Source organism: Nothobranchius furzeri, chromosome 19, assembly GCF_043380555.1.
Source record: "Nothobranchius furzeri strain GRZ-AD chromosome 19, NfurGRZ-RIMD1, whole genome shotgun sequence".
NCBI classification, from domain to species: domain Eukaryota; kingdom Metazoa; phylum Chordata; class Actinopteri; order Cyprinodontiformes; family Nothobranchiidae; genus Nothobranchius; species Nothobranchius furzeri.
Window position 1 is genome coordinate 1073088 of NC_091759.1, and position 15974 is coordinate 1089061.

Here is a 15974-nt window from a genome sequence, read left to right on the forward strand (position 1 = left end):
GGGCAAATGTGCATTCATCTGCAGTGTGTGTGTGCGTGTGTGTGTGTGTGTGTGTGTGTGTGTGTGTGTGTGTGCGTGCACACACATCCGTCAGAATGTTGTCTGGGATGCACTTCGGACCCGGATGGAATATCAGAACAATCTGCTTTCGTGCTAAACGACATTCTCCCGCGTAATCGCGTCTCCATCTGCTCACCCGTCTTACCTCTGAGGCAGAGGAATGTCAGGAAGTCCTCCGTCTTGGGCTTGCGCCGGGACAGGTCCTGAATGGAGGACGACAGCGATGACGACGAGAGCGATGAGAGGGACGACGGCGGCACCGTGGCCTGGCTGGCGTTCAGGCTGCCCGGCTCGGCCACTTTGATGGGAGTAGTGCTGGGCGAGTTGGGCTGCGACTGGGCGAACTTCCTCTGCGCCTGGAGTCGAGGCCTGAGGAGGAAGGAGGAGGAAAAACAAGGTGATCCATCTGTTAAAATGGAAATTAAAACTTCAGACCGACTCGGCTGATATTTAAAGAACCCACGCAGCTGGTTAAAACCACAGCGCTGCACTTGTTCATACCTGCAGAACCACTTCCTTCTTTTTTTTACTACAGTGCCTCTAAAGCTAATGTTTCCTGGCAAAAATAAATACATAACAAATCCGTTAAGTGCAATCTGATGCTCAAACATCCGCTCATCAAATGGATGTTCAGCCACTCACCGGCTGACATGCACCGACGTGTGTGCATGTTGCCGTTTAACCCACACGGATAATGAAAAGTTCAAAACACAAGTGGAAGTTCACCGGCGCTGTTTTGATGAATGGGCCTTCGGTTATGACCAAACACAGCCACAACCATGCCAGAAATGTCTTTTTACTTTAGCATCTTTACAAACTGTCCGCATCCTCTCCTTCCACTCCTTCATTCTCCCCTTTCTGCCTCAGCTTTGTGCCTCTCAGCAGTGCACAAAGCCTTTGAGATGTCTACGCCGGTCGTTTTCCTTCTCTTTATTTCACAGCATGTGTCAGCGGAGGCGGGAGTAAGAGCAGAATATTAAAGAAGCACTCAGGAAGGAGGGGAAAAAAAGCAATGAGCACGAAGCAGAAACCACACCTGGGTGTTGACGCGCTCCCAAATCAAACCTTGAAAGTAAATAAATAAAAGTCCCAGAGCAGCAGGGACCACACGGAGCAGCAACGATCGATTAGCGCTGCCGCATGCATGCGCGAGAGCACGAGCTACGCTGTGAACGTGGAGGAGTAGTGATAGGAGCAATATGATATCCTGGTGTTATTTGTCAATTCGCTGCGGAGCGGACCGAGGTAAGGGGAGATGGGATCATGTCTGGAGAACACTCGCAACGCATTTGGAGCAGACGCTGAGAGGCTCAGAGCTCCGGTTACACTCCAATCAGAGAACAGCGTCGAGTTAAAACGTGTCAATTTCCTGCCCTGACATGGACTCGATGTGTGAGAAATTGAGAAATGATTGCTCCAACGTTGTCAAAATGTCACATTTTCAGAAAAAGACCATCGTTTTGTATCAAACGTCGAGATTCTAGATGCTGATGCAACATAAATATCATTGTACATCAGTTTATCCGTTTTCATCAAATATTTTGTGCAAATTAAAGATTTTTTTTCATCTTAAATAATATGGTATCAAAAGGTCGCCAATTTCACTAAATATGAGGAATCTTAAGGCAAAGGTTTAAACTAAACATGTATATGAAGTTTTCTGAGCTAAATCCCTCTCAAATTCAGCTGTTTTATACTGAACATTTTCAGTACCTTCCAGAATGAGCCGTTTCAGGGCTCTGTCACTTTAAGAAAACCAGCTGGATCTGGCCACGCCCATCCATCTCGCTTGGCTGATATTAGCTGAGATGGTACGATTTCTGAAAAGGGACTAGAGCTGCTGGTTCTATGCTAATTTTTCCATTTGTGACATCACAAACAGGGACTTTTTAATAACGGCTTGTTTTAGGCACATAATCCCTAAAACCAAACACTGTCAGAAAACAGATGGTTGGATTTTTTCACATTTGGATTGTTTAGAGGAGAGGTAGAGACCCACATGGTGGCACAAAAGTATGCAGAATGTGAGTTTTGCATATATTCTGCTTATATTTCTCAGAATGCCATACTTCATCACTTAGTGTGTCCCTCCAAAAATAAAGTTATTTACAATAAGATAAAAAGTCAGGTGCATGAACTTGACATGTCTACCTGGTTTGACACAAGAAATGTGAATTTTCCAAACATTTGAAAATAATTAAATTTACTATTTATTAAGCAGAAAATTGGTTGTTCTGTATGCGAACTATGAAACGAAACTTAAAAGTACATATGTATTGGTCATTAGATTAAATGAAACAACCCTAACCTGAAACGTGCGGATGAAAAAAAAAACGAATGAGCAGAATGAAAGGAGGGAAGTGATGTGGCGGAGGGGAAGTTGGAAACAGGGAGGTTGGTGCAACGGTAGGAACTTTAGATTAAGTGAGATTAAGATAAAAGAGGAGGAAACAGACGGTGAGCGAGTTACGGTCTACAAAGAGATGCGACTATAGTTACCCAAAAACATCTGAATGATGACTTCAGCACATAAAGAACCTTCTGACTGCTTGGAAAGGAGGTTCTTCTGTAACCTATTAAAACTATATTTTTCTGGATTTAAACAAAAACAAAGTCAGCACGGTCTTGTTCAGACGAGCCTGGCGTTTGGCTGATCTGCCGTTATCTGTTACCAATTAACCAACATTCCAAGACTCGCTGGAGGGGTTTCCACTACGTTTTTCCCCACTGACAATAAACTTGCGCGATTTTCTCACTTTTCCTGAACATTTTTTAAATGCAGCGCTCGTCCCCAGTTTAATGACATGCTCATGACGGGGACATGCCCAAAGCAAAGCTAATGAACAGCGATCCGCTTCAGTGATGATGTGATAACGCGGGGTTTAGAGGAAATCTAGAAGAAGCAGATTGGATCAATCAAACCGTGGCACCTGCCTCTGCAGAGAAAGCAACTCCAGCATCAAATAGTCATTTAAAGGAGTTTTTCAACAAAAATCATGGTTGCAACACAAGTTCGGCTGAAGCTGAACCAAAACAAAACTTCTCAGCAAGAAAATGACAAAATAATAATACTTTTGATTTAAAAGCACCTTTCAAAACACAATAAAATACAGTAAAATACCAGAATAGATCAATCAGTCATAAAAACAGATCAAACAAGTCATAAGCACTTTTGAACAGATAGGTCTCGAGTCTGGATTTGAAAAGGGTAAGGCAGTCAATGTTTCTGATGTCTGGGGGGAGTGCGTTCCAAGGACGGGGAGCAGAGCAGCTGAAAGCTCTGCTCCCCCATGGTAGTGAGGCGTGCAGAAGGGGCAACAGGGTGGAGAGAAGAGGAGGATCTGAGTGAGTGTGATGGGGTAGCAATAGTAATGAGGTCTGTTAAGTAGGGAGGAGAAAGATTACGTATTGCTTTGAAGTTGTGGAGGAGGATCCTGAAGGTGGAGCTAAATTTAACTGGAAGCCAGTGGAGCTGCTGAAGAACAGGGGTGACGTGGAGGAAGGAGGGGGTTCCGGTGATAACACGGGCTGCTGAAGTCTGGACCAGTTTATGAAGGAGTTTATCGGGGAGACCAAAAAGAAGTGAGCAGCAGTAGTCAAGACGGGAAGTTAAGGCTGTGTATGAGAATGGCTGCAGCATGGAGGAGGAGGAGCGAGGACGATTTACGGATCCAAGATGGAAATAGGCTGACCGATTTATGCTATTGATGTGGGCGTGGAAAGACAGTGAACTGACAACCCAACTTCACTGAGCTATGACTGGCCCAAGCACTTAACCCCCCCCCGGACAATATTGGTATCAATATATCGGATATCGGTAAAAAAGCCAATATCGAACATCCATAATTTTCCCCTCATTTCCTTTGAAATTACGTAAAGTTCCACTTATAAATCAATGCTGAATGGCACCTCGTTAGTAGCAGGCATTCAGGAGCCGAGCTGGGAATAACCAGGAAGAGTCCGAGTGAATATTGGGAAATCAGCATGGGAACAATTTGCAGCGACATGGCTACTTAGTCAGAACTACCACTGCAGAAAGAGCTGGGTGGTAACACGAGTCTCTGATTTAGTCCTTGGTGAGCCCAGATGAGCACTGGCTGGCTGACTGCGTGTGTGTGAGTGTGTGTGTGTGTGTGTGTGTGTAAGTCGGGATACGATATGTTCCCAAGCACAACGAGCTCACTGGTACGGTGCCACGGTAGGAAGGTGCAGCTTACACAAGTTTAAAATTAGACTGAAAGCATTGAATAAAGGAGAAAGAGAGCTGGAGAGACATGTCAGGAAAAAAAATGAGGAAACCGAGAACCGATACGGGGAGGAAAAAACAAGAGATTATAGCAGGATGTCCCCATTCATCCCTTTGTAATCCAACTATCATCCCTTCCTCCTGTGTTCTGCCCTATTTGTTCTAACGTCTAAAATCAAACAGTTCCTCGCTGTAAGATCGGACGCGTGGAATCAAACTAATCTTTGTTGGACAGCAATTCAAGCAAAGGAATGATGGAAAATAATCTGTGATGTCAGGAGGAAGGATGGCAGAGAAAGTTGCAATAGCGTGTGCTCAGGTGGTACACCTGTGGACAGCTGACACAATCAAAACCAGCTTCATCCACAGCAAAGATGGAGACGAGCCTCTAAAAGCTGAGTCCCGTCAGCGTGGGAAACATGACGCTTCACCTCTAACCACGTCTCTGTCAGCCAAGGCACGTCAGCAGGGTGCAGGAAACTCCATGCACACGTGTGTGTTTTTTATGAAGCTAACAAGGCATGGTTTATTAACTTGATTGTGCAAAAAATACTTCCAATAAGATTCCCACCAATTAAAAAAATGCAAATCAAGCAGGACTGATCGCTGAAAAGGTAACAGCGTGCTTGTTTGAGCAGCTGGACACCAGAATCTCCACATTTACTGAACATTGTAACAAAAGATAAGTGTGTGTGTGTGTGTGTGTGTGTGTGTGTGTGTGTGTGTGTACAGGGTATCTGCAGGTTTAAGGGAGCCAAATTTAAGACTTTTTAAGACCTTTTTTAAGGCCACTTTGACCAAATTTAAGCTGTTTAAGCAAGGCAGCAGTAGCTCAACAGGTTGAGTGGGTTATCCAGTAATCGGAAGGTTGCAGGTTCGATCCCGGCTCCGGACAGAGAATTCTGCTGTTGTGTCCTTGGACAAGACACTTAACCCACCTTGCTTGCTGGTGGCTGGTGAGGGACCGGTGGCGTCTCTGTCAGTGCGCCCCAGGGCAGCTGTGGCTACATCGTAGCTCATCACCATCAGTGTGTGAATGCGTGTGTGTGAATGGATGAATGATGCACTGTAGTGTAAAGCGCTCTGGAGTCCTTACTCTGACAAGCGCTATACAAGTGCGGGTCATTTATCATTTTAAAAAATTAAATTTAAGCTATAATTTCCAGCTATTGCCTGGAACCGGTGCTAACCACGCTGCGATCGTGGGATTAGCCATCCAGTTACCATTAAACTTCCACTTCCCCATGGCGCAAGCTCCCACTAGCTTAACCAGCTAGTGTGCTCATCTAAAAATAGTCCCCTTTCACAACCAACTGAATGTATACGGCTCCGCTTACGCCAATGTCATACACAAAAATGCTGAACACTAACTAGAAATTCACGAAAATTTTATAGAAATAAAAGAATCTTGTTTATTGGGTCTTTGGTAATTTAAGACCTCTGGAAACTGTATTTAAGGATTATTCGTCATTTTTAATGATTTTTAAGGCCTTAAATTTGGAAAAGCTAATTTAAGACTTTTTAAGACTTTTTAAGGACCTGCAGATACCCTGGTGTGAGTCAATGTAGCAACAGGACTGAAATCTAAAAATTCTGCTTTTTCTACCCTTTCTAGTGTAGAATTGTGCAACCACGGATCTACAGCTTCATAAGAACAAATGATTTTTTTCATGACCAACGATTAAATTTAAAGCATTTGCATAAAAATTGCAGGCGTTCCATTTTTTTAAGGGGGTCCATTTGTACAAGCCACTTTTAGCTAACAGGAAATGACTTTTTTTATCAACTTTTCAAAAAAACGACCAATTACAAAATTTTTAAACAACAGCTGAGTTTTTCACTCAGTGCACATTAGACTGATGCACACAAGAGAAACAGAGAAGCATTTTACACAAAAGCATGGACAACTGAAGTAAACTGATGATTGTTACATGCATCGTTGGGTTTTCAGGGATGTTTTCAGTTATTAGTTATAACACTTGATGACAAATGTTCCCGTGAACCCGAGGTCACATGCTGTACTCGGCGTCCCGTGTAGACACCACCGAGGTCCTCTGCAGCCGAGCTCTGGCTGTTAGGCGTGGTATGGTTTCAGACCTTTGCTTTGCCGCTGAAACCAGATATTTGGATAAGGGCAGCCAAGGGAACATGAGCTGCTCGTCCCCGTGTTACAATGTGCACTTTTAAAGCACTCTCAACGCAGTCGAGTTACTCAGATACTCGCCGAAGCCAAAGCTGTGAAGAACCTGCGACGTTGGGCGAGAAGAACCCCTAGATCCAATCACGCGAGCACAGAGCGTGACCTGCTGAACAATCATTTCTAAGAATAAACTCAGATACTCAAAGACGGTTGTGGTTTAAGGATTTGCACATTCTCTGTTCAACATCTGACGGATAATCAAGGCTGGGCTCCAATCAGACTGCGTGTTCCCTCCCATGGTAAAGGTTATGGCTTGAAGAGAGGAGCGCTGATCCAGAGTCTGTACCTTGGGGGCTGCTTTAATTGGCTCCAGATGGCCCACATGGTCGTGATAAAATGCTACATCACTCCAGCTGAATCTGTGAGGCCATGTGTGCGATTTGTGCAGGGATCCATTTTCATTCCATCTACATGTTTATTAGCATCTGATTATTTTAAAGCGTTTATAGTATATATATATAAAACTTTCAGAGCCTTTTGTCCAAAAGCCGACTTCTCTAAATCCTGAGAGGAGTGATGAGGGCCGAGTGCAAACAGCCCTAAGTGACTCGACGTGTTTGTTGCTTTTCTGTCTCCGAGGATTAAGAAGAAGGATGGCACTGCGGTGAACCGACCCCATGACCCCGCGACCATCACACACATGCAGCAATGAGCCCACCCATTCACTGGGGCCACATATACACAGAGCTTGTGGCCCAGCAGACATGAGTAAACAATCATCAGGCAGAAACGTCCAGGCTGCCATGACGACTAATGGTTCACTGAGTATTTAGCAGAATGGAGCAAAAATACGCACAAAGACAAGCTGTAATAGCGACGCTAAATCATTTGGACTTGGTATGAGCAAAAGGGGAAAATAGCTTAAAGAAGCACCAAGAACGTTTATTAGCAGATAAATGAAAAGGGTGTGTGAGTGTGTGTTTAAATGTGACCTTGCCTCACCTTCACACCACCTTTTTTGCAGTGAGGCAGAAGATGAGCGCAAAGATCGCGTGATGTTCAGGGGAGAGAAAAGACTTCTCTAAAGCAGATTAAGATGAGCTAATCTAATATATAAATATAATAATAAATATTAGATCAGATGCTAATTCAAGATATGCGTTACTGCTACTTTCAGTAAATTGGTTGGATGTCTTCAGTGGAGTTGTATAACAGAAAAGGTTTTTTGTTTTTATTGAAATTTTCTCCTTATAGGCGGAGTCTCGAGGGTCGCCATCCTGCATGTTCTACAGGCGATTCGATGGTCGAGTCACCTGTTCTCAAGTTCCATAGAAGCCTGTTAATTTATACCAGGTTTGTTGAAGGAAATGTCTCTGTAGGATGGTGGCCCTCAAGGCCCTGGACTGGACCCCATCTGGTGTAAATCTCCATCACCCCGGCTATCCACCGTATTTATCACGAAACGACTACAAAGCGTAGCAAACAGCTAATAACCACGGTGGAAGGCCGGGGTTAGACGGGGAGGTCTTGTGAGTCGATTTGAGTTACTGGAAAATGACTGAGAAATTATGAAGTTATGAAATTTTTTATTAGCTAATATTCGGGTTGGGAATCGAAAATCGGTTCTTGTTGAGAACCGGTTCCCATTCTTTCAATTCCCAGGAATAATTTGGTACTTTTGCAGTATGAAGGAAGTCACCTCGCACGTTGCGTAGCGTACGGAAGCAGGAAACATGGCGTCTAAGCGGCACAAATCCTCAAAGGTTTGGTTATATTTACAAGAAAGCATGACAACAGGGTAACTTGAAATAACTGCAAAGTAGATATTTCATCAAGGGAGGAAACATTTCAAATATACAAAAGCCTTTGGGCACAACATTCGCGACAACTTAAAGTTAATGATGTGTGTTGAGCCGCTCCGGACTTCAACGCAGCAGCAATACTGCAAGTAACTAACACTTCCTTTCATGTTAGCATCATTTACCTTGTACACACCACCACACTAGCAGACTCCAGCAAAAAAGGTCTGATCTATGGTGAGATTTTCCCCACTCTACAAAAGCTACAGCAACACTGCACCAAACAACAAGATGGCTGCCTTCACAGGGACCATAAAGGAGAACACTTGGAAAGATATTTCCAACCGATTACGGTTCAATTGATTATTTATCATAAATGATCAATCAATCAAACTTTATATAGCAGTTAATCATACAATGCATGCAACTCTAAAGTGCTTAACAAATTAAAAAGGCCCCGCATACCCACATTCCCTCCCATCCCCAGAATTTTAAAAAACAGTCTGACAATAAAAACCCCTTCACGACACTCATCCTCCGGCACACACACACAGCCCCCCCCCCCCCAAATGGAAAAACCACAATGGACTGAGTTCAGATGAGCCAGACCAGCTAAGATAAGAAAACGCCATCAGGGGAGCCATCTGCCCCGACAGCAGCAGATCCACAGGAGCAGCCGAAGCACCGACACAGAGCGCCCAGGGCAGGGAGGGCAGAGACCCCACCTCCACCCAGGCAACTGACAGTTATATTGCAGGAGCCGTGCGCAAGTAGTTTTTTGCCACCGGTTTAACGACTCTGGAACTGATAAGGGAATTGGATCGATAGACATAATCGACAATGCCATTGATATTGATAAAAACGTATCAATTCCCACCCCTAACTCGTATACTCAATAGTTCTGAATGTTAACTTTTGAAAAGTGTCTCTTTTCTCCCTGCCTGTCCACTCTGGTACGCAAGCCTGCACGGTCTAACATGCAACCAACATAATAAAGGCTTCTGGGTACATCCCTCTTGCTGTAGAGTAAAACTGCTCTTTTCTGGCACCAGGACCAACCACTGTCTGCTTCAGCTGCCAGGACAGGTTAAAAAAGGCTTTTGGAAAACTTGGGGAGATACTGAGAGAGACGGCTTTAAAGTGAAGCCTCATTACCATCCATCAAAGGTGAAACGGTAAATTAAGAACGTATTTAATAACGAGGTAGTTTGAGCTGTTTTCTGTGTGTGCTTTAGTCAGAATCAAAGCTAAACTTAAAGGTTCTGAGTAGGTCATTTATATGAACACAACCCCAGAGGGAAAGACGAGTCGAGTTTAAATTCAGCTAAATGAAAGGGGATTGTTTAGTTATGAGACAAGAATGCGACGTAGAAGTTGAAACTCTAAACGAGCCTCCTTGTGGCTGGCTGCAACATGCTGTAAAGCACATCGCGTTGCCTTTGTGTGGGAAATGTGATATATACATACCTGCAAACTTGGAGGACGTGAAAAAGGTGACAACTACAATGGAGGCCAGATCCATTGACAAGGGTTTGTTTTAAACGAGTACGGCTGTAGCATGCTGGTGGCCATTTCTTACCAGAAATTGTATTTATGTTACTAATAAAAACTGGTGGTGTTTACTCCGAACTCAGCTAAACAAAACAAAACAAAACAAAAAAAAAAACCACAACCAGCCTCGGGGAAAACCTATAAAGGTAAATCTGCTCAAGTCCTTGATAGAAACCTGTTATTTAGTGGTGATTTTCTTCTATTTGACAAACTAAGCTCAAAACCGCTGCGGGAAGTTATAGCGACAGCACTCATACGCCCTCTGAGTGCCGCTCAGCCTCATCGTCGGCAGCATGCCGTCTCTGACTGTGATTGGTCCAATGATGACACGTGACTGACACACTAGTACAAAGATTGTTTGTGTACAAGAGGAGTCCCCTCTCCTTTCTCTGACTGATTTCCAAAAGAGTGACTGAAACCTGACAGAAGACCCCCCCCCCCCCCCCAAAAAAACTCTTCGGATCTACACGATTCAGTTGAACATTTGGCTTCTGAAACGGCGATTTTTGCCGAAAAGCAACAAGTTTGCAGGTATGAATGTAAATTAAAGCCATCTTGTCGAAAAGGCCAATAATACTGCAGCATACTGAAAACCTATTTAGGGTTATAGGAGATTATAAAAGATCAGGTCCTCAGCTACAGCATATAAAATGAACAAAACCTATGAAGGTTTCATCGCGTTATAATAAACTCTGATTATAGCGGTGGTTTTGTTTGCCGAGAGCAGCGAGGTGAATGGAAAACCCTCCTTATGCGGCCGTTTTAGTAGCAAGACAGACAGACAAATAATAAACGGAGAGTTTATACGAGACTTTGGAGACCGGTGCCGACATGCAAGTAATCGTCAGAGAAAAATGAGAGTGGGAGAAACAGGAAGACCTCTTAGACCTCGGTGGAAAAGCAAAGGTGGGATTTACTGAGTTGGTATCAGCTTTAAAAGTATCTCGAGATGCTGTCTGACAAAGCACCGAGGGTGAAATTCTAATAGACTAAAAGCTGCGTTCACCTACCACTCAGCTTTCTCCTTTACATTTATTCCTGGATGAGCGTGGGTCTGAGTCCTCATAAAACAGTCGGTCTGTGTGTGTGTGTGTGTGTGTGTGTGTGTGTGTGTGTGTGTGTGTGTGTGGTGTGTGTGTGTGTGTGTGTGTGTGTGTGTTTACATCAGCTCTCTATATTCATGCTCCCATTATGTGCTGTTAGTACAGCAAGGTGTTTGTGCAGCATATTCTTTTTCTCACAGTGGCATCTAAAACAAATCAATACACACTTTAAGGAACTTATTAGCTCTAAAACATTGTGTGTGTGTGTGTGTGTGTGTGTGTGTGTGTGTGTGTGTGTGTGTGTTTGTGCATGCACGTAATCCTTCATAAATGGAAACGGTGATTATGCATTACTGACAAGAGTCATTGGTTATGCTAGACAAGGGTGTGTGTGTGTGTGTGTGTGTGTGTGTGTGTGTGTGTGTGTGTGTGTACACTTGGCATTCATTAAGTAGGAAAAAAAACAACCAGCGGCAGCTGAGTGTGTATCTTGGCACCGACAACAGAGAGAAAGGATTCAAAGACAGCCAAAACTGGGGTTCGCTGAAGTGAGGAAGGAAAAAAGACAAAAACAAAAAAAGGGGATGAAAGAGGAGAAGTGAGGAGACGCAGAAGACAAGCTAGGAAGTCTGAGGGCCACTCAGCTCGTGATGTGTGGAACCACACTTCAGCGGTGCCTTCGAGGTTTGCACTGCTTGATTACTGAACAAGGTCTCATGGTATATCACTATAATTTTCATATTGGTCGACTTCGATATTTATCAGGATATGAAACAAATCACTGTTTTTGTCGCTCTTTGATGCTCTCTGGTACTTTTAAGTGAGATTTGAAGATATCAGATGATTAATTTTATTATTATGCATTGAACTTATATAGCGCTTTTCTAGACACCCAAAGACGCTTTCACACACTCGCACATTCACACACTGCTAGTGATGGTAAGCTACTTGTAGCCACAGCCGCCCTGGGGAGGTCTGACAGAGGCGAGGCTGCCATTTGGCGCCGTCGGCCCCTCTGACCACCACTAACACAGGCAAGTTGGGTGAAGTGTCTTGCCCAAGGACACAACAGCAGGATACCCCTGGCGGGAGCTGGAATCGAATCCATGACCCTCCGATCATGAGGCAACCCGCTCTACCACCTGAGCTGCTGCTGCCCCAAATTTTGACGTAAAGATTTATTTTCAAAAGCTGAACATGTGATTAAATAACTGTTGAGGATTAATAAGAGGTTCGTTTTACATCCTCTAGCATTAGAGAAACTGAACTCAATAAAACAGGCATCAAAATATAAACTCTCTTAATTTATCTTGTTGGAAAGGGAATAAAAATAATAAAGAGCCAAAAAGACAGAATAAAACTATTTACAGCTGCAATGGCAAACTGGCTAAACAAGTTCGTGTAAAGCCTTTTTTTCGTGCTTCTTAGTAACATTCCAACATAGCATAGATTTTTATTTATTGTGAAAAAAAAATGTTTTGCACATTTTCTAAAAAGACAAATTATTCTGTAGAAAAATAGCATTACTTGGCTAGAAATAAAAAAAATAGCTAGTAATCGTAAAATTTGATTATTTTCTTAGTTTTAAGATTTCTAGCTATGCAAAACTTTTGCTTAACTTATTTTCCTCAAAACAAGAAAATTTAGATCATATTTAACCATTTTGACCTCATTTAAAGTAATGCTATTTTTCTAGAGAATTTATTTCCTTTTTAGAAAAATACAATAAAATGTTTAAAACTGAAAATTTCTACTTCTTTCTTAGAAATTATTTTTTGCAGAATAAAAACCTCAGCCATTACCACGACTCAGACTGACCATTAGATATCCGGTTGTCTGTCTCTGAACCTCCACCCTTCTGCATGTACTTGGTCGGTCCTCCATTCATTACGCGCTCACGCATGTTGCAACAACCGCTCAATAATATCAGAGGAGAAACAGCCGGCTGCTAAAACTTCAACTTTAGGACTAACTACCAGAGTCCCGTTTGAAGTCACGGACAACAAAGGACGTCTGGACCTAAAAAAAAAAAGACACCATCCCGTTTCCTGTGACAATGTGGGTTCTGGATCCGGCAGAGGTGGATCAGGAATGATACCTGACAGCAGGAGTGAGGGTTCTGTGACTGTGTTTGCATTTAAAAGCTAGCTTGTTTGCACATTTGCCATTCAGCCAGTAACCCTTTTAAAACCCGAATATTCACAATAACCCGGTTCCGCAGGTCCATGTAAACACCGCCAAAAACCCGGATATGCTCATAACCGGGTTTTTAAAAACCCGGGTACTACACCTGGGGTAACCCTTTTCTAACCTGAATGTTTGGTCGTGTAAACGCATACCGGGATATCCCCATCAAAGCGTGTGTTCTGCGCATGATCTGTTCACAAGGAATCTTGGTCTTTTGAGTAGCGAGACGTCTTGTACGCGCCAGAACACCGGAAGTAAACAACAAGTTGGGAGCAAAATGGCGAGTCGCGGCACAGCACCACACTTTGAGTGATGAGGAAACTAAAGCGCAAACAAACGCGGTCGCTATCGCTTCCGAACTGGGAAACATGTAGTTGTTTTCATGGATACCAGAACAAGAAGAACCGGAAATGACGCACATTGCGTCTGGATGTAGTCCATACGTCCTGATGCTACCCCAACGTCTGCATTTAAATCGGGTTATGCAAGTTAGGGGTAACTCTTTCTATTTATGCTTGTAAACGGGTTATTCTGATCAACTCAGAAACCCGAACACCGACCTTAACCCGATCATAACCCGGATATTGGCTGCATGTAAACATAGTCAATGCAGCTTTAAACCCCAGAAATGTTTTCGTCGTTCATTAAAAACAGAAGCTATTGAGTGTACTCGACAACGGCAGTAATGCATAATTAAAACACCAATGACTATCTGTGACTCACGTTGATTTTTTGAGATGCTGACTAAGTGTGAACTGACGGGGCTGCGTGACTAACGCTTGAAACGAAAATCTAATAAATTAACGTTCACGTTTAGGGACGAGAACATTTAATATAGATGTAAAACTGAAGAGGAACGAGAATGTTGAGGGGTGTGTGTGTGTGTGTGTGTGTGTGTAATACGGTCATGCTGGTAAAGGGAAGCCTACAATGAGCTGGCGTGTTTGCCGGTATGTGCTGCCAGTCTCTACCATCTCAGGCGCATGGGAAGGCAAACACAGAGAGGATCTCAAAGACTTCTAAAAGGGAACCGCTTCCTGCCAAAAATACTAAATAATCGGCTCGCACCTGTCCTCCCATCCCTGCTGCCCCACCCAGTCTGCACTTGATCCCTTCATCTTTTTCACACAAACTTTTCTTGTTCTGCTCTCAGAGCCGGACACGGCGCTACGCCACAGCTCCCCTCATCTTCTGTTTCGTCCACTGCCAGAAGTGGAACAAACTCCTGGCATCATAACAGTCAGGCCTGTTAAGGGACGGTGCAGTCCCACCACGCCAGGACACAAAAGTCATCATTCACATACAAAATGCACACGTGCACACAAAAGCCCCCACTTTTGTTTAAAGGCACTAAGGCATTGCCATTCACTGGCTCCACTTCTTTCGTTCGCAGCAGATAGAAAGGCTTTCTTCAGTCTTGTGGGGTTTTGTGTGAAGTAATGAGAGCCTCTGCTGAATGGTAATCCTAAACTCAGATTAACATCATGCTTTTATTAGTGAAATTAGGATTATTTATGTGGTTTAATTTATCTCTCCAACACCTGTATATTAGTGGGGTCACGGTTTCTAAATCCCAATTAGGGGCTCTGTGTGTGTGTGTGTGTGTGTGTGTGTGTGTGTGTGTGTGTGTGTGTGTGTGTGTGTGTGTGTGTGTCTGTGTCTGTGTCTGTGTGTGTGTGTGTGTGTGTGTGTGTGTGTGTGTGTGTGTGTGTGTGTGTGTGTGCGTGTGCGTGCGTGCGTGCGTGAGAGAGTACCGATATGAGCTTTCTGTGCTGATTAGGGCTGGGGGTAAACGATTATTTTTAAAACGATTATTCTGACGATTATTTTATCGAATAGTCGACTATTCTAATGACTATTTAGACAATTAATCTAATGATTATTTTTCTATTGCACAATTAACAAAAACCAGAAAATCTCAAATAAATTCCACAAAAAAATTGATAAATTGTTACTGTAAGAGAATAAACACTACAGGCCTTCCATTTTGTATAACACTGCTTTTATTGTGTTGGTTGGTTATGTTCTGGTGATGTGTAGAACTTGGGAGTGCAGGCTGCTGCCTGAGAGGTGGTAGAAGACGGAGTGTCTCCATGCTGCTTTGTTTTGGTCACTTATGTGTGTGAGGCGAGTGGTGTTACGACCCTTCCTGGGGAGTTTGGCTCGTGTGCAAAAAGGAAGGGACAATAACGCGGGATTTAAAAGTTAAAATGATGATCAGGTTTATTTACAACTACAAAAAAACATAAATCTTTCCATCCACACGTTGGGAATAATAAAACTAATTCTGCCTGTGGGGAATTAAAACAAAAGTACAAATAAGTCGGGATGTCCCACTGGGCAAAGATTACTGGGTTCTGGACCAAAATAAGGATCTCCAAAGGTCCAAACTCTAAACTGGGTGGTTAAACCAAACTCAAGGTGTTATTTTAAACTAAACCGAAAACCCACAACACTCTAAATGTAATAAAAGGGAGATCTACACCACAAAAAAAGATTAACTCTAAACCAAAACGTAACAGCAAGAAGCTGTTAGCGAGAACGCTAACAGTAGCTTTACCAGCGTTAAGTTCAAGTTACCAAGTTTAAATAAACCAAAAACACCCAGCAGCAAACAGACTAGCACGGAGGAGAGACTGCTACCACCAAAACAGCTCTCCTAATGTCTGAAAGAAGCTCCTTAATGAAGGGAGAAGCGCTCCTGGTGATTTCCTACATCTGCGGTAGAGACGAAGCAGCGCATCTGACCCCGGAAGTTGTCCGTTGCCGGGAGACGAAGGCGGGCAAAACAGGAAAATAATCTAGTAGTGGACGGGCATTGTTCCGGGTCTTCGGTATTTGGCGGAGATGTTAGTGAAGGCGGAGAAGAGGGCGAACTAGAGGAAAAACAGGCAGATTCCTCCTCTATTTACAAACTCCTGGGGATGCAACAAGTGGGCGCGGTGCGT

At 43.5% G+C, this 15974-nt stretch overlaps 1 protein-coding gene across 4 annotated transcripts in view; it reads right to left on the minus strand.

Moving 5' to 3' along the window:
* The window catches only part of jarid2b (jumonji and AT-rich interaction domain containing 2b), a 346573-nt gene that overhangs the window by 36975 nt on the left and 293624 nt on the right, over nucleotides 1-15974 (minus strand). For all 4 annotated transcript variants that reach the window (XM_070547377.1, XM_070547378.1, XM_015973765.3 and 1 more), the window contains one exon: nucleotides 206-429. In XM_070547377.1, the coding sequence (XP_070403478.1) occupies nucleotides 206-429 (224 nt within the window). The remainder of the gene's footprint in view (nucleotides 1-205; nucleotides 430-15974) is intronic.